At 35.6% G+C, this 21,903-nt stretch overlaps 2 protein-coding genes across 2 annotated transcripts; one reads left to right on the top strand and one right to left on the bottom strand.

Annotated features, from left to right (window-relative positions):
* Positions 1–2,531: 2,531 nt before the first annotated feature.
* Positions 2,532–6,424, bottom strand: LOC142337636 (uncharacterized). Its single transcript, XM_075387015.1, has one exon. It carries the CDS (start codon positions 5,964–5,966, stop codon positions 2,748–2,750), a length of 3,219 nt encoding a protein of 1,072 aa, XP_075243130.1. The 5' UTR covers positions 5,967–6,424; the 3' UTR covers positions 2,532–2,747.
* Positions 6,425–10,921: 4,497 nt separating this feature from the next.
* LOC142338059 (uncharacterized) lies at positions 10,922–19,863 on the top strand. The gene is made up of 4 exons (XM_075387692.1): positions 10,922–11,006; positions 11,328–11,390; positions 17,536–17,669; positions 18,475–19,863. Exons 1-4 carry the CDS (start codon positions 10,922–10,924, stop codon positions 19,606–19,608), a joined length of 1,416 nt encoding a protein of 471 aa, XP_075243807.1. The 3' UTR covers positions 19,609–19,863.
* Positions 19,864–21,903: the final 2,040 nt, after the last annotated feature.

Here is a 21,903-nt window from a genome sequence, read left to right on the forward strand (position 1 = left end):
GCAACTGGGCAACTGTTACCACCTCAGTTGGCGGTAGTTAGCTAAGCGACTAAACTGAGGAGTGTGCACTGAGCTGAACCTTTAAAATTTTGAGTAGCCGCGCTCGCTAAATTTTTTTACTTCATCATCTTTTTGCAACATTAAAACTAATCCCGTACGCATCAATTTTTGGTTGTAACAGTGTGGCAATAATCCCAAACTCCCTTTTATCTCAGCCATATTAACCCCGCATTCTTTTCCTACTTGCAAGTAGGTTCAGGTTGATTAGAGTTCACAAGAGACTTTAATTGGAGTCTTGCGAAATCACTACTAAAACGTCAAACTTCATCTGCTATTCTTGATTTCACTTTTTTTACGTTGTCGATTTTTCAGTCAGTAATACCATCTTTCCCACATTGGAGACATTTCCAACAGGCAGAAGCTGGCTAGACAGGTCTACTGGAGCCACTTTTAAAAGAAGGTGCCGCCAAAAACAGCTCACTACGTTCAAGGGCGTTACTTCGGTTCTCTGCCTCAATTTCTTCATCTCAGGCTCTTCCTTTGGCTGAGGAGTAACTGCCTATTTTCCATGTAGAAAATATTCGCATTATTTTGCCTATTTTCTACATGGTGCTTCAAGAAAGTAAGAGAAGTAAATATTAGTCCTCAATTAGCAGAATAGTTGAAAAGCAGAATAGTCCAACTTGCAATCAAGACGTCAGAAATCTACCGAGGAGTTTGAAGATTTCGAGAAACAAAAAACTTTCGAAAAGCTCCGACAATTTTACCTTAAACTTTTTATTGCAAACGAACAATACGCATCGCATGGTCCATTAGATGGAAAGCCACAAAGTACAACGAAAATTTTATGAAAAGTAACAATTAGTATTTGGTCGAGCTATCTTTTTAAACTTTTTTTAAAATTTTGTATTAATAATAATAATTGTGGTTTCTGCGTAATCGCAGTGGAACAGCATTAGGCCTACGGTAGCCTGTTCTCAGCTGCCCTTTTTCCTATTATTCCCCACATTTCAGACTGATCTTTTTATGAGCAGCATTGCTCTTTTTTGGTGACTTTAGCCACTTTTTTTGCGTCTGAAACTTTCACGTGGTACCATCATTGTAGCCAACATTGGTCAGGCTATGGTCAACCTGAAGCTATGGTTAAGTAAGAGCTCATCCTTACACAGACAGCTTCACGGAGGCAGGGGATTGAACTCTCAATCATTGGTGTTCATTAAATTCAAAATGACTTAATATTTCCGCTCATTGCTTACATTTTCTGTTCCTGTCAAATTCCGCTCATTTCTGGAATTTTTATTTCGCTCAAAATTCGCTCAGTACTTGCATTTGTTCCGCTAAAATTCCGCTCGTTTTGCGCTTTCATTTCAACAATTCCGCTTTTTCTCGTAAAAATCCGCCCATCCCGGTCATCTCTTGCATTTTTGAGCGGAATTCAAGCGGACTCCTCAACCATGGAAGGCAACATGGTAATTTTCTGACTCTGTTATAGACACTTGTCGATTTCTTATGATTAATTTGTTTGTGGAAATTGATACAGAATTAAGGTGTTCTGCTTTTGTAACGGCTGCTCTCCTTGTGTTTCACAAAGAAAGTTTTACACCGCCCAGTTCGTTCTGAGTGGTTACAAAATCTGTCCGGATACTTCGTTTATGCAGTTCGCTTTTGTAACTGTATATCCGCTCTGCTGTACTTACCGTTGCATTAACTATTTTAGTTCGTAACTATTCGCTGATCTTAGTTTTTTCAACTATCAATTTGAACTGGATTGCTACAGATCACACAATACGGGATCTCTTTATGTATACCAGTTCAATCCGATAGAAAAAACAAATCGAAGACAAAGATATATGTCTAAGACCTGTTTGTGCAAAAATATTTAAATTTAAACCTAGGTTGGCTTTTGCTGTTTGTACTCACAAGTTGAGAATACCAGAAGTTGGGGTTGTAACAGTTGAATTTCAGCTCCAATAATTCGTTGATGCAAGACACAGTAACAGAATTTACTGCTCAAGAATAATATTTTGAATACAAGACACAGTAACAATTTACTGCTCAGGAATATTTCTAGTTCAAGACACAGTAACACGTTATTTACTGCTCAAGACAATTTGTTTTGCAATATTTTGCTGAGTTATACTTTCAGCCGTTTTCTGCGGCTACTACGTTGAGTTCTGTGTGTTGCTTTTTGTTATTTCCCCTTTTTCTCTTTTTTCTCACGTGACAAACTGTAACTAGAACTAGTACTATAACTATAACTATTAAATGACTAAGACATCAGAAAGTGTTTTGTTTCTATTTTCCCCAACTACGCAATCTTGTTATTCCTTAAGCTCAGCTCCAACAGCTTTTTACGATTTACATTTTGATACTTATCCGATAATTGAATGGGTGATGAAAATGGAGGTTATCGTTTTTCTTCTCGGCGAACCTTTTAGTCTGTACTCCCATGATATTAGAAACATCACAACTTCATTCAACGGGAGAGGATTGGATTGAAAAGAGAGGTTATTATTATTAATAAAAGAGAGGTAGTTAGAAAATGTATTCTGTAAACTAAGCAATTATATTAGTGCAAATCTATAAATAAATCTAATGTCTAATGGACGCATATATTTCGTAACAGTCAACTTACAAAAATAGATTTACTTTTAAAATACGTACTGCTTTAAGTTTGAACAAATTTTTATGTTAGTTTGAAGTTTATGAATTAAAATATAATTTCGAAAAGTTTTTAATGTTCAATTTCAACTTGCTATGGTTTCAAGGTACTCTACATTTTCAGTTTCAGTTTCAGTTTTGATATCAGTTTCTGCACTATCTCTTATGACCATATCTTCTTTTCGTCTGATAATTGTGACTCCTTCTCTGATTGTCAACAAAACTTGTTCAACTCGATCATCTCTAGCAACTCTTCGATTGAAACGATGAAGTGCATTTCGCCGCTCATCGTTTTCGTCGTAAAGTAAAGCACAAGCAGAGTTGTCAGCGAGGATCGAACCGCGTTCGGAAAGGAGTCCGCCATCCATTGCAATGTCGTAATATGTTTCGTAGTTATCTTTGTCTGCGTCAAGGAAGATAAGGTCAAATTTTTCACCTTTCGATGCCATTTGTCGCATTATGTGACTTGCACTGCCAACTTGTAAGTTTATTCGTTTTCCGACAGTTTTGTCAATTTTGTCAAAAATTGTCTGCGCAACTTTTGCGATTTTCTTGTCGAATTCCAGAGTTACAACATCGGCGCCAGCTTCAGCGAATGAAATGGCGCTCATTCCGGTGAAGGTTCCAACGTCCAGAACTCGTTTGGAGTTTGACATGCTTGTGATCATTTTGAGGAACTGGGACTCTAAAGATCCGACCATGCAAGGCAAAAAGAGAGCTTCTTTGTCCGTAATTTGAGCTGCAATTTTAAGGTTGTCTGAGCAAATTGTGGTCTGTTTTAAAGCGTACTTTTCAGCCGTGTCATCGGCGAACAGGTGGAAATGCGGGAATGGTGGTGGTGTGTTTTCCTCGAGGTAGGCCGGGTTGTACTCTGAACCGGACTCGAATTGCTCGTTAATAGCTTTGGTTGTGTTCTTATGTCTTTTGGTTTGCATTTGTGATATCCATTCTTGATAAGATTCGGGTTGCGCAGACGATTTGTTGTTTTCATTGTCATTATTGCCACTATCGGATTCCTCGGAGTTTGAAGACTTTCTAGGTTCTGCGGGACCCTTGCCGTTTTTCTTGTGACCCCCGATTTGTAAGTCTCCGGGTTTTATAACGGTGCTAGGGTCTTGTAGTCCAACGTCGTGGCAATGCATATCGACACCGAATCCGTTTCTTGCGAATCGAGGTTTGTTATCAATGTCAACTCCCGTGATGAACTCCTTGTAAGCTCTGAGGGAATCGTGCAGTCCTTTTTCAGTCAAAGTTTTGATGTAACCACATTTTCCGATTTCTCCTTTGGGAACTGGGGCAGCTAAGTTACCTCCCCGCTTGGCTGTCATTTTCAACTGGGAAGCCCAAATGATGTCAACTTTGTCCATGATTGGGTGGTATAGTGTCAACTCAAGCTCGTTGATTAGATTAAGGATTCTCATCATAGCTTCTTCAGTTAGCCATGGTTGTTCTACACCTTCAATTTCCTGACATTCATCGTGATGTCTGGCCATGAATGCACCGAAACCCATGCAAGATGCAACTGCATGACCATGCAGCATTCCAGCTGGCAGTTCGTACCCTGGTGACCAAGTGTGACCATACGCATGAGGTCTGGCCTGGTGGGTTTCCCACAAGTTGCCGTACTCGGACCGGACGTAGCCCTCCATGGCCCTTCCAACGATTTCGTCACAAGTGTCTTGGAAATCCTGCTCATCAATGAATCCTCGTTTTTCGAGCTCAGCCTCCAGTTTTGACTTTGTGTACTCGCTTGAGGTCATTTCAGTTCCAAACTTGGTCTTGACCAGCAAATTTCCGGATTTTTCTAGCAACTCGAACGCCCTGACGTCTTTGACACAGGCCATTTTGACTATTTCAGCAATTCCATGACGTACCCAACCAGTTTTGAGACTTTTCCAAAACATTCGATCCGTTAGGGTCAAAACTGGAGGGTGGTAGGCTCCATAAAGGTTTTTGTAACCAAATCCGTCGCAGCAAGTTCTAGGGCTCGGACCTGCATCGATTCCTGAGACTATTGATGTTGCAAGCATGACATAAGGAGTATTGCGGTGGTACAAGGAGCAGGCCAGACCAGCAGTGTCCGAAATTACGCCACCACCGACCACTAAAACTGGACAGTTTCTACTGACGTTATTTTTCTTGAGAGCTACGAGCATGTTTTCAACAGTTGACATATCTTTGTCTATTTCATTGCCTCCGAAAACTAGCAAAGTTGCGTCAATGTCGAAGTAAGAAAAGTAGTCGCGGATTTGATCGGAGTAGCCGAGTTCGTCAACTTTGTCGTCAACGATTACAACTACTCGACCCAGGGGTCGGTACACGTCGGCAAGAATATGGTTCGTTTTCGGGTCTAAAACGTTTCGAGTGATCTTAATGGTAGTTGTTAAAACTGTGTCCATCACGGCTTCAATTGTCTGGGCGTCAGATGAAGCAAATGTACGTCCATCACAACGTCTGTAAATTGAAGTCGGAAAAATTGAATGCGGGTCAGCCTTCTCTAGTTTGAACTCCAATTTTTTGTACTGCTCAAATCCTTGTCCAGCTTGTTCCGCTGCCCAAATTTTGAACTGGCTTTTCATCAAAGTTTGGATCAACTCTAATTCACTTTTATAAAGCTCATGGACCAAACTCGCCAAGTTGAAAATCCAGTTAACGTTTGAGTTGCTTTCGAAGATTTTGGACTCGCAGAAAACTGCTTGTGTCGACAGCTGTGAAAGTAGCTGCAGAACCTGACCAATCGGAAGGTTTAGAAAATACTTCAATTTTTTCAATTGAGCGACCAAGTCCAGACCTCGTGAAGGTTCATCATTGATCGAATCTCGGGTCACGACAATCTCGCAGAATTGCTCCGAAAACGGATCAATCATCGACATCAACGAGAGAAAGTTGAACACCTCTTTTTCAGAGAATAGCTTTGCGACAAAATTTTGAATATTGTTCACGACCGAAAGTCCAGATTGTGTTGCGATTTGAAGTTTCTCGACTTCATCAACCGCAAAAATCTCGGGTTTTAGTATTTCCTCATCGTTTGAAGCGCGTTTTGACTTGTCAACGACAACAAATTTTTGCCCCCCGTTCCATCGCAGTTGTTCGGGTTTCAAAACAATTTCCCTTTCTGGGCTCTCGTTTCCCAAGCTTCCAAAGATTTCACCAGCACTTTGAACAACATTTCCAATAGATTGAACAAATGATTGGAACTGATCCCAGAAAGCTTCTTTTTCCAAATCAGAAATGGTGTAGTAATCAATTTTTGTAGGCCCGCTGGTTGAGTTTACGTTTCCGTTTAGCATGCTTCCAACAACCATGTTTCTCGTTTTTTGAATGGAACGATTGAACGAAGTGAACTTTCAATTACACTTAACTTATTGGACACGTAATTGAATTATCCGCCAGAACCTTTTTTGCCGAACGGTTTGACAATATATATGATGTTTATTTTTTAGATGAGTTTTTTTAAACGTTTTTCAATGTAATTAGAACTGCAATTAAATGGTGTAGTGGAATCAAGTTTCTAAGTCTTGATTTACTGTGAAATTGATTGAATTCTTGATCTGACAAGAAGTTTTCTGCTCAAGAAAATTGAGAAATTTGATTTTTGACTAAAAGTTGAAGATTTTTGAAATGTGAGAGCGATCGAGTGAGAAACTGATTTGAGACGAAAGAGTGGCTGAAATAATTAAAACTGGATAAACCAAATGTTGACAATAGTTTTTGATCACGCGTGAGTAATCTTTCGTTATCATTGATCGGATGATTTGCAGATTTCACAAGTATTTCACGCCGCATTTCATTGATTCTTGTTTATAATCGAACAACATCAAGGTCAAACTATAGGATTAAAACTTTCCAATCTTTCTGCAGAATTTTTGCATAAGACGATCGAAGTCCATCCATAGCAGCCAATGATTTGACCGATTGTTTTTATTCACGATACCGTCCATTCTTATCAGTTGATCAGTTTGTAGATACAGACAATAAAATTCGATTTGGAAAATGAAAGTAATCAAAGTACAAGCTACAGGTTTCAGGATTTCGGAGTAATATTGATTTTAAAGGTCAAAGTATACTTTTGCGTTACTTGACTTTAAATAGAAGATTATAAAGATAGTTCGTTGAAAGTTAAGCAGTTGATCATGATCACACCTTTTTAACTCTGTTCATTTATGAAAATGGGAGTATTAGGGGCTGAAAATGACGTTAGAGGGTTATCCCCTACCAGAGCAATTACGTTTTGCTTATACCATTAATCGACCTATAATATTTGAAATACTAGAAACACAACTGTTTAACAATATTAAACAAAAACGATTTGCTAATCACCTGTTCACTTTTACTTTCTAACGGTGGGAGCTGATACTTTTATCAATTTATCCAATAAACGCAAATACTTTCACAAAGTTTTTTTAGAATGGACCTTTGATTTTGATTTTATTATTTACTCTCTCAGGTCGCGAAATTTTTGAAAGAACGCAAGAAATGAGCAGAATGCTGGGCAAATTCTGCACAAAACTCGCGTTTAAAAAAATAAAACAACTCTTTCCTCAAGTTCTCATTCATTTTTCACGTTGCACTTAATTATTTTTTTCATTTTCGAGCGTTTTATCCGTTTTTCTATTTTTTCCAACATAGTTTTTTCATTTTCGAAATTTGGTTTTTTCTGCTTGGTCAATAAAAAGCTTTGGGTTTTTCTTGTCCTGTCGTGTCTTTGTTTCAATTTTTAAAACAGTTTACTGTGGCTCATTTCCTCATTTTCGTTTAAAACTGTTCCTTTCTCAAATTATACTCCCCCTTGCATTTCTTGCTTTCTCCGCTCTTTTCTGGCAAAATTCGGCCTCTTATGTTGTTTATTTAGCGCTTCGTTCATGTCCAACATTTGCTTGAGCACAAAATTAGCAGCGTAATATCAACCTGTTTTTCAATACTCTAATTAAATAGCAGCACAATTAAAGTAAAATTGTCACATTAGGTTTGTGAGACAACAGTTGATAATATAAAAGAGCTTTGAAAAAGAGAATTGATGATGGAAAAATTTCCGTTTTTTGATATATTTCCAGTTTTTAAGCAGTGTTTTTAATTGCCACTAATTATTTTTTTGTTACCAATTCCCTCGGAGTGAATTAAATAATGCTTATTGAGAAGCAAACTAGAGGGTTATTTGATTCGTATTCGCCAAAGTCTTGTCTTCGCAAAACAACTGCATCTATTCACCTGGTTTTTACTTGAGCTCTAAATCAATAACCATCTGGCACATCTGGTGATTATGACTGAAGCCTAATTCTTCAGCTTGAGTGAACAAATAATTGATGGTCTTCAATCGCTATCAGAACAAATCTTTTCTAGTGTCATTCATTGGTAGCATCAGTTTTGCAAAACCAAGGAAACTTCTTCCTTACAAGTTTGACAGCCCAGTGGAAGATTTGAGTTGTTTGATGCTGATCAACTTTCAGCTCTTAATCTTTAGGTTGTTTTAACAATTCAATTGTTTGCAATCTGGTGCTATTTCTTCTTTAAATTTTGAGGAGATCGTCTTGGAGTGATTTTAGTTGATTTTGTCATCTTTAATTGTTAAGTTTGTCTCCCGAAGTTGACTCTTGAGTGCCAATAACACTCTTTTGTTGAACTGCTCGTTGAAGGTTCCATAGACCAACATATCATCTAGGAAGGTAACGAGGGCCTTAATTCCTTTGGGCTTTGACTCAGTGCACTTCCGGAAACAGTAAGATAAGTTCTTTAAAAACTGAAGTAATCTGTATTTTCATTAAGTATATCGGTCATGTGTTGACTTTAATGTGGAGTGTTGAAAGTCCTGTTTGATGGCTTTATGACCAAAGTTCTTAAACTTTTGTCAAAAGATATTGTTGATATAAGAAAACGACCGTCTCCAAAAAGCTAGCTGTTAACAAAAAATTCAAAAACTTGGCAAATGGTGGTTTCAAATTCGTGGATAACTAATTTCAATTGTTTTCTATTAAAAACTAGCTGATCAAATTGTTTGTTTTACAATTTGTTGTTGTCAAGCAGATTAATTAGTTCTGCACTATCTTTCAAAAAAAAATTTACAACCTTTTGTTATAATTGATTGCTTTGTTAAAACGTGAAGGTTTGTTTTTCTGGTGTACTTAATGCTGACGACAGCTTTCAATTTTGTAAATATGAGGCTTCTGCGATGTCCCGGGTCGAGAAATTTGTCCAAAATTATGTAAGATCAGCGGCAACTAGCGTTGACAAGTCGGAAAATTCACCGCAATTTTCTTACATAATTTTGCGTTGAATGCGTTGAATTTGAAGACAAAACTTCAACAAATTCAACACAAAATTTTGTGAGAAGATTGCGGTGAATTTTCCAACTTGTCAACGCTAGTTGCCGCTGATCGTACATATTTAGCGTTGAATTTAGCGTAGATCTTACATATTTAGCGTTGAATTTAGCGTAGATCTTACATAATTAGCGTTGAATTTAGCGTAGATCTTACATATTTTGCGTTGAATTTAGCGTTGATCTTACGAAAATCAAAGCATCCACGTGAACTATTAACCTCCAGTTGCGTATGGGACTCAAACTGCTGATCTCCTGTTTGCTTGTCGCCTCTTCTACCATTGTGCCACAGTACCTTGGTTTCCTTAAGATCCGCAATTCTTATAAAGCGTAGATCATACATATTTTGCGTTGAATTTAGAGTAGACCTTACAAATTTTGCGTTGATTTTGCGTAGTATTTAACTTAGCATATTCAACGCATTTACCATGTGAGGCGTACTGGGAAAGATTTTAATTTTTTTAAAAAGTTTTGAAAAAAAATTGATTTCCTAAAATGGTCTGAAATTGTTTTTGCACCGTAAGAGAGCACTCAAAGGCTATTTTTTTGCTGACTTCACTTTTCTCACTTGTGCAGTATAGGGGTCGAAACAGTAAAAAAATTAATTTTTCGAAAAAAAACTTTGAAATCGTAACATGGTCTGAATTGGTTTTTGCACTATGAAAGAGCACTAAAAATGATTTTTTTTCTGACCTCATCTTTCTCACCTTTGCAGTGCGGCGTTCGAAACAGTGACAAAAATTTGATTTTTTGAAAAAAAAACTGGAAAGTTCTGAAATCGTAAAACGGTCTGAATGAGATTTTGCCCTATAAAAGATCACCGCTAAATTCAACGCTAAATATGTAAGATCTACGCCAAAATTCAATGCAAAGTTACGTAAGATTAGCGTTAAATGCGTTGAATTTACGAAAGATCGACGCTGAAATTCAAAAATAAATATGCAAGATCTACACCAAAATTCAACGCAAAATTATGTAAGATTAGCGCTGAATGCGTTGAATTTATGTAAGATCAACGCTAAAATTCAACGCTAAATATGTAAGAGCTACGCCAAAATTCAACGCAAAATTATCTAAGATTAGCGTTGAATGCGTTGAATTTATGTAAGATCTACGCTAAAATTCAACGCTAAATATGTAAGATCTACGCCAAAATTCAACGCAAAATTAGGTAAGATTAGCGTTGAAGGCGTTGAATTTATGTAAGATCAACGCTTAAATTCATCGCTAAATATGTAAGATCTACGCCAAAATTCAACGGAAAATTTTATATGATTAGCGTTGAATGCGTTGAATTTATGTAAGATCAACGCTAAATTTAACGCTAAATATGTAAGATCTACGCTAAATTTCAACGCTAAATATGTAAGATCTACGCCAAAATTCAACGCAAAATTATGTAGGATTGGCGTTGAATGCGTTGAATTTATGTAAGATCTACGCTCAGACGTAGATCTTACATAAATTCAACGCATTCAACGCCAATCTTACGTAATTTTGAGATTTTTTAGCGTTGACACCTCGGCCCGGTTCGAAGAACTGAAGAAGTAATAATACAATCACTACATTTTGTGCCATTGTTGCAACCAAACCGATGAATCTTGCTCGAAACAACACCCTCCTACAAAAGGATCTGGCAGGATCTTGCGGGATCAATATTTTGTTTTGACTCGTTCCAAATGGAAAATTTGGTCGGTATGGAAATCCGAACGAGGAAATAAATATGGAATTAATTCTCAGAAGAAAGAGATTTTTTTTTCTCTCCGAAACTTATCAGGAAACTGGCTATACTAGGCTTTTAATGAACATAGAATTGACATGAAATTTGTCAATAAACACTAAAAAAATAATTTTCGGTCTTTCACCGAGCCAAAGTGTCTCAAAGAATTGGTAACTGATGTTATTTTGCATGCTGAGGCGCGCCACTTGCTTTCTACTTCTAGCATGATTGCTGCATGTTTATATAAGCTCTCATTTTCTTCAATACTTGTCAAGCAGGCCGCGAAGATTTGCAAATCTGTGCTGAGAGGTAGTTCTGGATCAGCCCCAAAAACAACATCTAATTACTTGAATCTAAAGCAACTTATCTCTAAGTATATACTTTCGACTCGAACAAGCACGCAGTGCACAACCACAAACAGAAATTCGCTCTCATTTTTATTACTGGGTGCCGGTTATTTTATACGATGTCTGAGAGGTTAAAAAAGCCGATTTAATTTTTAAAATATATTTTTTAATAAGATTAAGTAATCAAAGCACACGCAGTCATAATTACAATCATCATTTCAGAAGAAACAACTATCTGCTTGATATTATCATCTCGTAGTTGTTACTGTAACTCTCATTCAAGAGAACGTGCTTACTTTTGAACAAACAGCAGAAACTTTTTATTCTTCTGGCCATTATTTCAACCGTAAGTGCATTGTAAAGTTTAATTGCTGGTTACTTCTTAACAAAACTCGTGCACATAAACATTCAAATATACATAGTAAGCAAGTTTCTATAGTATAGCTTTGAATTCCGTTTATGCCGAACTTACATTTAATTTTCCAAATTCTGTGAGATACAATTTATTGCATCTGCAATTTTATTAAAAAACAAAAAAATTCTTAATTTTTTCCCTTTAGTACCTTTTAGCGGGTAATTTTTCGTCCTAGAACTTTTCAGAATTTCATGTTCTGACATTTTTATGTGAACAAATTACATGAGAAGAAACGTATTCGAAGTGAAAAATATAACTTTTTCGCTAGTTTTCGAGAAGAACAACTGAAAAGTGGGAAATGAACTTAAAGCAAAAATAATCATTCTTAAAAGAAAACTTGTGTTAATTTTGTTGAAGAAATTTAAGCAAACAAAAATAAATATGATAAATTTTTCCTAGCTCTCAAATAATCTATGTCTTATCATTTGATGGGTTCCATCTCTCTCAAAACACTTCAATTCGTGAAACACACTTTTCCAGAGGAAGTGAATATAGAAACTGGTATATGAAAACCCTAACTTTTGGAAAAATTTAATAGAAAAAGGAAACCAATATTCAGCAACAAGCATCGGTAGTCCCTTAGGATGTGTCGCTAGTTCAGGTCATTGTGCATGACAATCTGAAACTTGGTGTCAACCTTGAGAAGATCTACCCAATAATTCACCGCTAAAAATTGCAAATCGTACAAAAATTCACCGCAAATCTTACCAAAAATTCACCCGGCTCACCGCATTCATTTCCGTTTAAATGGAAATTTATGTGTTGAACTATTTTTTTAAGATTATGCTAAGTGTTTCATTTGCGGACTTTCTTTCTTGTTTTTGGACTAAACTTATTTTGAAATATTGTAAGCATGTCCTGATAAATGCAGTCGATCACCGCAAATTGTATCCAGGTTTCAGCAAACAAAGTTTTAAAAACTGGCAATCTATTTAAAAAATTTACAAATATTAACTGCAGAAGCTACAGAAGTTTTCAACAATAACTGACAGCGCCGTATACAATTAAAACAAATTTCACGTTTGTCTCTCCTATGAAAAACTTGATTTTTCAATTTTAAATCAGAGTACAAAATTATGAAGCTACCCGAAGCTATGTGGAATTATTCATTCGATTTTTAAATCTAATATTTGTTTTGCGCTCAAGTAATTTGATAAAAACGTTTATGTAAAAAATGACGTTATCTCAAAATTGAATGTTTTTGGAAATTCAAATTTTTACAATTTCTATTGTTCAATTTGGCTGACTGAACAAAATCTTTAAGATAAATATTTTTTGATGCCATTGATAGATAGGCAGATCAGTTTCGAGATTGTTTGAGATTAGAAGCATTTTTTCACATAGAGACTGTTGCCTAAATCAAGTCTTAAGATGAAGTTGCTTATTGAATACGAGCTTTCACATTTTTTCGAATTTTTAATTTGAACACTTTAGAAAATTCTATTCACATCAGAGCTATTTCTATTTGGGGGTTGCATGACAATTTACCCAATGCAATTATACCCAATGTCATTATACTCAAAGCCATTATACCCAATGCCACTATACCAATGCCATTTCACCCAATATACCTATTGCATTTTATTATTTTCGTTCAAAAATCCGACTAGAAATTGCCAGTCGCTAATACACGTATGTTTAAACATACTAAAAGCGTATAAACTAATCCCACGTTTGGATAAGAAAGTTTTTACATGAAAACCCACGGGCCTCTGTGGCATGGCTGTGGCGGTTGAGTTGTTAAACATATTTGTAATGGCAACTGCTAAATTTTAGTTGGACTGTTGAACGAAAGTATCAAAGTGCATAGGTTATAATGGCATTCGGTAAAATCGAAATGGATGAATTCAACTGAGACCCTATTCACCATTTTTTTAAGGTTTTGATTGAAATTGTTACTCATCAATTTATTTACTGATTGTTTGAAATCATTTGCAGTAAATTAAATTTGCACTGTTTCGTTTTATTCACGCCAATTGAATGTCGACTCATCAAAAGATGTTAAAAGATTTTCATAATTTTTTCAGCAGAACGAGCCAATATAGTCATTATTGTTCCGATCCACTTTAGTTCGGTGAAGAACTATATACTAAAATGAATTTTTTCTCTTTCAGTCAAATATTTTCTATTTTTATTTCTTTTTTCGATTATTTTTATTTTTGCTTTTTTCAGGGAGTTAATGAGGTTTAAAGTCTTGTGAATAATAGACGGATTTTCGTGGACTTTACATTTTTCGGAATTTCGGCCTTTTTTTTAGTTTTGCTACAATAGGTTAAAATTGTTTCAAAAACTGTGGTTGGTTTATTTTCTAAAAATAGAAGAGTGTCGATGAAACTTTCATCAAATTCTTAGCTCAAATTTTTGCTACTCATTTTTAAAAAATCAGCCTTTTTTCATCGAACATTGCAAGAAACAAGCTTCTTTCGTCAACTCTGCTTAAATTTAACGTAAATAAATACCTCTAACTAGCTGACATCATTTGCATCAATTTATGAGAGGGCTAAATTATCTCTCCGTTCTCTTGGAAAGTTTTCTGGGTTGGAGATGTTGCCCGTTTATAGCTAATATATCTCGATAAAAACACAAAAAGCATCTTTTTTTATATAGGATTTTTTTTTTCAAAATATCTACATCCATTAAAGTGGGAACCATTGCATGTTTTTTTTGCGCGAAGTGTAATAGTAAGTCTAGTTTTGGTCTGTTCGTGTAATTTTTGAATTGAAAAAAAATCTGGATTGTAAACAGTTGCTGATTTTGTTGCTAAAAAACATCGAATATTTTATGTTCATCACAGAACAGAACATTTCATATCGAAGGCTCACTATTGGCAGGTCCAATGGGCTTCATGAACAATTGCCAATTAATGTTCTTAAACTTTTTAGGCGAAAGCTTCTTGTCGCTGCGACTTTTAAACTCATTTGTTTTAAAATGTTGGACAATAGAGCTTTTCCACTGTTTTTCACTTGTTTACTTTGGTCAGCATGCTGCTTATTTTTGACAAAAATAGTATTAATCCTTGGGTTAATCAATATTTAATCTCTGGCGGCTGGACGTTTTGAATGATCGTTTTCTGTCTTCAAAACTACTAATTTCCCAAAAAAAACAACCAAAAAACTTGATTTTTGGTCAATTGCCCATTTGTTCAGGTTCGTTTTCTGGTTTTGTCGTAATAGCAAATTATTGATTATGCACTAATCACTTTTATAGGTGTTCAAAAACAATCACAACTTTAGTTAAAATCTAGGGTATAGATTATGATTTAAACGGTTTCCACACCGTTTCCTAGAAAAATTTATTGAAAATTATTTCAGTTTTGTCTTTAATTGCATTTCTTATTGTAGGTGTTTGAGATTTTCTAACTAATTAGAGTTCTCAAGGAAATAGACTCCTGTGATGGAGAAATTAATGAGCCTATTTACTGATTTTAAATGTTAGTGGATGGTTTTCATGACTTAAAAGATAAATTTTCAAGAAATGTAAAAAATTTTATTTAATTTCTCATTTTCTGTTCTTTAGCCTTTTTTACCGTCTCTGATTAATCACAGGTTAAATAACACTTTTTGGCCTCGAAAGGAGACGAAAATTGGACATTTTTGTATTAGTGAAATAATTATAGTTTTAGGAGCATCGATAACACTTTCTCGCAAAACAACTAAAATGTTCTTTGAGGTTGTCTGTAGTTGGAGATATTTTATTAAACGTATGACAAATTCTGCTCTGTGGCAGGTCTCCGTGACTTCCTTGTGGTGATAAAAAAAAACTTTAGATTAGATACTCAATAGAAACTTCATGACTTTGAAAACAATTGTTCTCAAAAAAAAAATTTTGACTTCTTAATTTTTAGTCTTAATAAAAACAACTCAGATATGAAAATTTTGGAAATAAAAAGGCGTATTTGAAATAACTGTTTTTTTCCTAATGTTTTGTGTTAACGGCTTCGACGCCGGCTTTTTGCCAAAAAGTTTTTTTAACTTTTGTCTGAATCTGACTTTTGTTTTTGTATACGTATAACATATTTTGATAAAGGTCAGGTCTCAATGGCTTACGTTGAAATAAAGAAGAAATTTTTTAATGAGTGGAACTGATGGCTGATGGTTTTCATGACTTGGAAAAATATTGTTTTCATTAAATTTAAATATTTCTTATTTTTTCGTGCTCCCTTTTCTTTTTTTGTCTATTTCTTCTTATTTACCTATTTTTGTTAACTATAGGTCTCATATCGCTTTAGCGGCTTTAGGTTAGGAAAAACTCTAGCTTATTACCTCCAAAGTTTTCAGCGAATCCATTATGGTTATAACGGGTTTGACGCCAGTTTTTCAATTTCTTTCTTGTTGTTGTTTGTCTGTATTTGACGTTAATTTAGTTAACGTATGACGTTCTCTGATAAAATATAGGTCCCAATAGTTTTATGTGAAAGATTTTGTGAACCTGTTTTCAGTTTTAATTTTTTGTTGATTGTTCAAATGACTTTAAAATTAATTGTTTTACAAAAATGTTTTTTTCAACTCTGATTCGCCTGTTTTTCTCGTCTATTTATTACCTAGTATCATGAATTACAGGTCACATATCGCGTTGTTGACGTAAACGGAAAGCAAGGTTTAGCATATCTAAGGATTTAAGTGATTTCAATATAGTTTTAATGGCTTCAAAACTCTTTTTTTCTAAAAAAGATTGTTTTTGAATCTCTGTTTGTGCCTGTACTTGAAGTTCTATCTGTAAACGTAGGACATTTTCAGATTAAAAAAGTCTTAATGGTTTCACTTAAGGGAATTAAAAAAAATATTTTTCTACTGCGATGTATAGGGAACCATTTTCATGAACCTTAAATAAATTGTTTTTGATAAACACAAAACGTTGTTTTTAACTTTGCTCTTTTCCTGTTTACTTGTTACCTAGTCTAATTAGGTAGAGGTCACATATAACTTTATTGGCGTTAAAAAACCACGCAACCAAACAATTTTTATTCTTTTGAAAAATATCATGGTTTTAACGGCTTCAACGCCTATTCTCGCAAAATTGATTTAAGTTTTTCTTCTGTAAGTTATTTTTTTTGTAGTCGTATGAGTACAATCTCAATAATGTCACGTCCAAACGTCTTATCTTATGGAGTTATAAACGATCGTAGGACAAATGTATATAAAGATATCTGTTCATATCTAAATGTTTTCATTACTTTGGAACCAATTGCTTTCAAAATTTATGAGCGTAATTTTTATGCTAGCCGCCTGTTGTTTCTGTCTACTTGTAACCGAGTCTCATTAAGGACTGGCTCCGATTCTTTTCCAATGAAGCACAATGAACTAGTTAAGTTTTTTGCTTACCTTTTGTCTCGCTATTTAGATTTTGTTATTAAGTTTTTCTACAGATAGACATCGGGTTTTGGATGTTATTAATCTCTGTTGTTGTTATTTGATTTTGTCTTTCGTCTCGTCTCGTACTCCTAAGAATGGCAAATCTCCTCTCCCTTTTAAAGCGGTATTTTTTAGTAAACTGATTGATTTGAATTAGACGCAATTTTTTATGCGTATACTAGTTTTTTTTTCGAAAAATAGTTGAATTTTTAAAAGTCATCTATCCCATCCTCATTTGGTAGACAATTAAGCCGAAATGTGGATGAGCGGGGTCGGAACATTATGTGCGAACGCACATTACCGAGCCTCCTTGTATTCATTCATTGTTAAACGGCTCTCAGCTAAAGTAGGGACTGCTACTGGTTTTGTTTGTTTCAGCTGTGAACTGTTGTCAATAGAAAATTGTTCAGAAAGCGGCTTCGAAATGTACTACGGGCGCCTTGCATGTTTCGGTCATGTTATTTTGCTGACTTTAGTCATGCCTCTATTCTCAATTTTATTTTCAATTTCAAAATATTTACAGCTAATTTTTACAACAAAATCCGACCGAAAATCCTTGAAACAATTAGTGCATCGAATTCAAGCAGAAATTTCGGTTGGTCAAAAATCTGGAAGACCGGTTCCGACCTTTTTGATTGCTGGGGCGCATTTCTCGAAAACGTTGACTATTATGAGAGCTATAAAGGCTGTACTGCCAGGGAAAAAATCGCGCATAATTTTGGCAGATTCAAAGAAGTACGCTTTGAATGGGGCGAGGTTCTCGAGATACTGCGATGTGTTTGAAGTTGTCTATTCTGATCCTGTGACAAAAAGCAGTGAGTATGCGGACGAATTGGTCAAAATAGCCGAACGAAATCAGGTTAGATTAAGTTACGATTTCAAGTTTCCTTATGATATTATGATATAAGTGATCAACCTCTCTGTTATGTTTTTTAGACAATTAAGATGCAGTTAATTAAATGTAGCGGAAGGAACTAACGTATAAAATCAGTACTAGCATATTAATTTTGTCGATCTAATTTATGATCCAACTTTTATAGAATTCAGTTACGTTTCGTTTTCCTTTTGTTGACGAATGCACCCAGATTTGAAAATCCTGATCGTTATTAGTGCTTTTCTTATTCGGGTGAGCCTAAACTGTGACCGAGATCAAAAGTGACTATTTGAGTGGAGTTAAAAATCCGTCAATAAATGACAACAAATTTTGGTTCATTCTCTTGGGCAAATAAAATCGATCAAAAGTTGCTCTTCACGAAATAATTCTTTTGGCACGGTTCCTGAAAGAAAATCTCATTTTTGTACTCTCGTTTTCAAACTCAAATTTCAGCGGTGCAAGTTTACAGATTTGATAGTTGCTGAACGTTTCAAAATTACGGTTGTTAAATTGTTATCTGTGTTTATGATCTTTTTCAAGAACCCCTGTTAATAATGATACCGTGATTGTTGATAAAATCACATTTCCTTCAAGCCCGGAAAAAACTAGAAAGATGTTTGTAAAAATTTTGCTTCTTACTTAAATCGATTTTTTTAATTTTTATTTTTTAAGCTTTTTTAAATAATTTATCTTCTTTAATAAATGGATTTTGCGCCAAGAAATCGTCAGTCCATTCCGTTATCTTGAAATTTCTGCCTGCGGACAGCATTAAGGGGTAACATTCTTGCAGGTTACGGGGTTTCTTCCAGTGAGTCGCCCCGCAGGATCTCCAGCCGACGCCTTAGCATGTGAGCAAATATCACAGTCACTCACATCAGCCCTAGAACATTTCAACAGACCATATCATCTTTCCCATCAGTTGTGTGAAATCTTGGACAACAAACTCACTTTCTGCCAACTGTGTACAGATTTAGGAGTTACAGCTCCTAGAACCGTTTTGCTCGACTCCGAAGCCACAGCTCGTAATTTGAATGATGAGCTTTTGTCACACACTGATAAATCTGAGGAGCTTATTCTTAAGAACCTTCAATATGATTGTTTGCATCGACTGGACTTGTTCACCCTTCCAGCAGAACCAAAATCGCTTGATCTATATTTAGAAAAATTGAACGAAGATGGAAACCCGATAAAGCCCAGTGAACCTTGGGTCGCCCAGACAAAGCTAAGGGGACCAGAATTCTCAGCAGCTTGCATTATTCGAGACGGAAAAGTTCAGCTGCTGACAATCAGCGAAAGCTCCGCAAGTCAACTTAGATTTGAAGCCGTACAGAATGAAAAAATTTCAGAATGGGTTTACGAATTTGTGGAAAAATGCAACAATCCTGGTCCCGATATGCTGCTGCCGAAAACTGATTTTTGTAAAAATATTCCCGGGAAAAATATTAAAAAGCTTCTTGCACTCAAAAATTGCCAGCTATGCTTCGATTTCATTGAAATGGGTGACAAAGTATATCCCGTGGAATGTAACACTAGAGTACATTCACAGTTATCAGTTTTCGCCTCTACGGACATCGGTCAAGTGATACTGGGCGCGGCCATTTTGGGAATCGACCTTACTGCAAATGACCTTGAATTGTTTTCAACGGGGAAATGTCATTTCACGAAGCGCATCATGCATTTCGGCGATGAAGTGTTTAAATTAATTTTCGGCTTTACAAACTACAAGCCGGCTTCGGCTGATTCAGACACTTTTTCGATATTTTTGGATCATGATGCTGATTTCAGTGTGTGGGATCCGTTGCCATTCTTTGCAAAACTTCACCTTCAATTACCAAGTCTGTTGATTCAAAACCTGATTGAAGGAAAACCCTGGAAAAAGTTGGATTTCTGCATCGGAAAAGTAGTTGAACTTCACGGAGAATGAAAATTGCACGAATGTAAATATTTTTCACATTGATAAATTGATGAAAAACTTCGGGATTGTGCTCAAGAGTTTTTCAGGATTATAACCTTAAAATCAGGATAATAACCTTAAACTACAATGTAAAGAGAGTCACATTTTGAAATTAAACTAAAAAATTTGATTAACCGGAAAATTTGATTATTTGAAAGCCAGTCCTGGCTTCTTTTCTCGACTTCATTTGTTTTGGGTCTATTGAATTGAAAATTTCTTCTATTACCTCCACCATTTCACTTTATCAGCTCCATCAATGAACTTATTTCTTCCTCAAGAAAAAAAAATATTTTCATAAAAAATATGTTGTTTTCTTCCTTGTGAGAAACAAATGTTAATTTCATAAAACTTAAATTACTGATAAAAGTTTGTAGAGCCACATAAGAGGTGGGAATATAAATTGGAATAAACACACCATTTTAAGGGTAGAAGTATGTCAATTACAGATATTCTATGTCATTATCTACTGTGGGGGACAGATCCCAACCAATTCTATTCAGGCACAACGGAGTCAAAGGAGTTCCTACGTGACAAATGATAACCACGAGGTACCTTCAACAACTCAGAACCCCTGCATCTATGTAACAGTCATAGAACTACTTTCCATGTACAATTTGACTTATACCGGTCACAATTGAAACCAGGAAACAATTGGAAGACGCATATGAGTTCCTAAACTATAGATTTAGTCCAGACAGTCAGGTCAATTATAAAAAACAATTTATATTACGAAATCGAAAAGTATAAACAATGGTTTCAACTGAACATTTACGACCAATTTTGGTTGGTTCTCCATTTCGACAAAGAGAAAAAAAGGCTAATTATTCTCTCCACAGATCCTGCCATCTGGAATGCTTTTGTCTGAGCAAACATTTATCAAAATATGGAAAACACAAAAGTCATTACAAAACTGTTAATTTAACCGGGGGAGAAGAAAAAAAGGGACCAATTACCACATTACAATCGATTAAAAAGCTGGCAATAAAGGTCAAGATTGTTATACGTACAAATTTTTCCAAGTCTGCTTGCCTAAAAGTGAGTGTCTTTCCATATTAAAGGTGCAAAACACTCTTTCGACCGTCAATTTAAACAATATACATATGCATCACAGCATAAGCATTAAGACGTACAAATGAACTAGTGAATCAGACGGCAAGGTTTTTTTGAGGCTCTTTTACCGGTTTTTTGTCTGATGTCATTGACGTCAAAATGCGTTCATAATCAGCCAACAATCATGTAAAGAACATAAATACATTAAGTCAAAAACCACCTAAATACGTGCAAATCGTGTTTATATTTACTTAAAATTAGGTTACATGAATTTTTTCGGAAATGTCTACGTATATTAGAACGTTATATACGAAAAAGACTGGTAAGCAAGTCTCTCCTTGGGTAAGTCAAACATTATTGGTTGCATAGTTACAATTTTGATTTCTCGGCATGTCAGACAGTGATCTTTGGTCGAACGCAAAGATGATATTAGTTTTTTTCGAATAGTGTTCCAGTACAATTTACCTTAGGTATTCAACGATTTGATGGTAATGCTTGACATGTATGTATTCAAGGATCAATTTTACAAACAGGTGACGTGCATCTAAGGTGATTGGAAATTTTACGTTAAACCCAACTTCCAGGAACCGCTTGATGCGGCCAGAGGAACGGATTAGTCCTTTTGAATTAAGGAATGGCGAATGTGGAGCAATTTGGCTGAGCCGTTTAACAGATTTGTGTTCAATAAGATTCTTTTTTTCGGTTTTAAAAGATTCTTGCACAAAGAACTTTAGAAGACACTTGCCTTCGTCAAGCTTAGTAGGGTCAGTAATGCTACCAGCGAGGCTACGGTACCAGGACGTCTCGGCAAAAGTCAGAAAACGTATGCGACAATACGCAAGTACTTTTGATGAAAACTAAACTTACAAATGGGAAAAACGAAAAAAGGGGAGTTTTCTGTTTTTTGACAGATGTAGTCAGAGATACAGTGTTATCTTTTGTGACTGCTTTGTTGACGCCAAGTTTGACGTGATTGATGACAATTTTGTTCGGTACGGAAGGAAAAGCTGAATTAGTTAAGAAATGTGGATCATTGCACCAACTATTTAGTTGCAAAACATCATTGGACATTCCACGCGTGCCAGCGTCAGTGGGATTATCCTTAGTTGCAACGTGGTGCCATTGGTCAACGCTGGTATACTCCAAAAAATAGCAAACGCGGTTTGCAACAAAGATTGCTCGCTTTTCGACAGAGTATATCGATTGAAGAACGGT

Source organism: Convolutriloba macropyga, chromosome 4 (assembly GCF_964194025.1).
Source record: "Convolutriloba macropyga chromosome 4, txConMacr16.3, whole genome shotgun sequence".
In the NCBI taxonomy this organism is placed as follows: domain Eukaryota; kingdom Metazoa; phylum Xenacoelomorpha; order Acoela; family Convolutidae; genus Convolutriloba; species Convolutriloba macropyga.

Bases quoted from the DNA above. Each gene is read 5' to 3' on its own strand.
- LOC142337636 (XM_075387015.1), bottom strand. From the start codon at position 5,966: ATGGTTGTTGGAAGCATGCTAAACGGAAACGTAAACTCAACCAGCGGG.
- LOC142338059 (XM_075387692.1), top strand. From the start codon at position 10,922: ATGATTGCTGCATGTTTATATAAGCTCTCATTTTCTTCAATACTTGTC. The intron at 11,007-11,327 runs GTAGTTCTGGAT...CTCTCATTCAAG, and splicing joins TTGCAAATCTGTGCTGAGAG to AGAACGTGCTTACTTTTGAA. The intron at 17,670-18,474 runs GTTAGATTAAGT...ACATTCTTGCAG, and splicing joins AAATAGCCGAACGAAATCAG to GTTACGGGGTTTCTTCCAGT.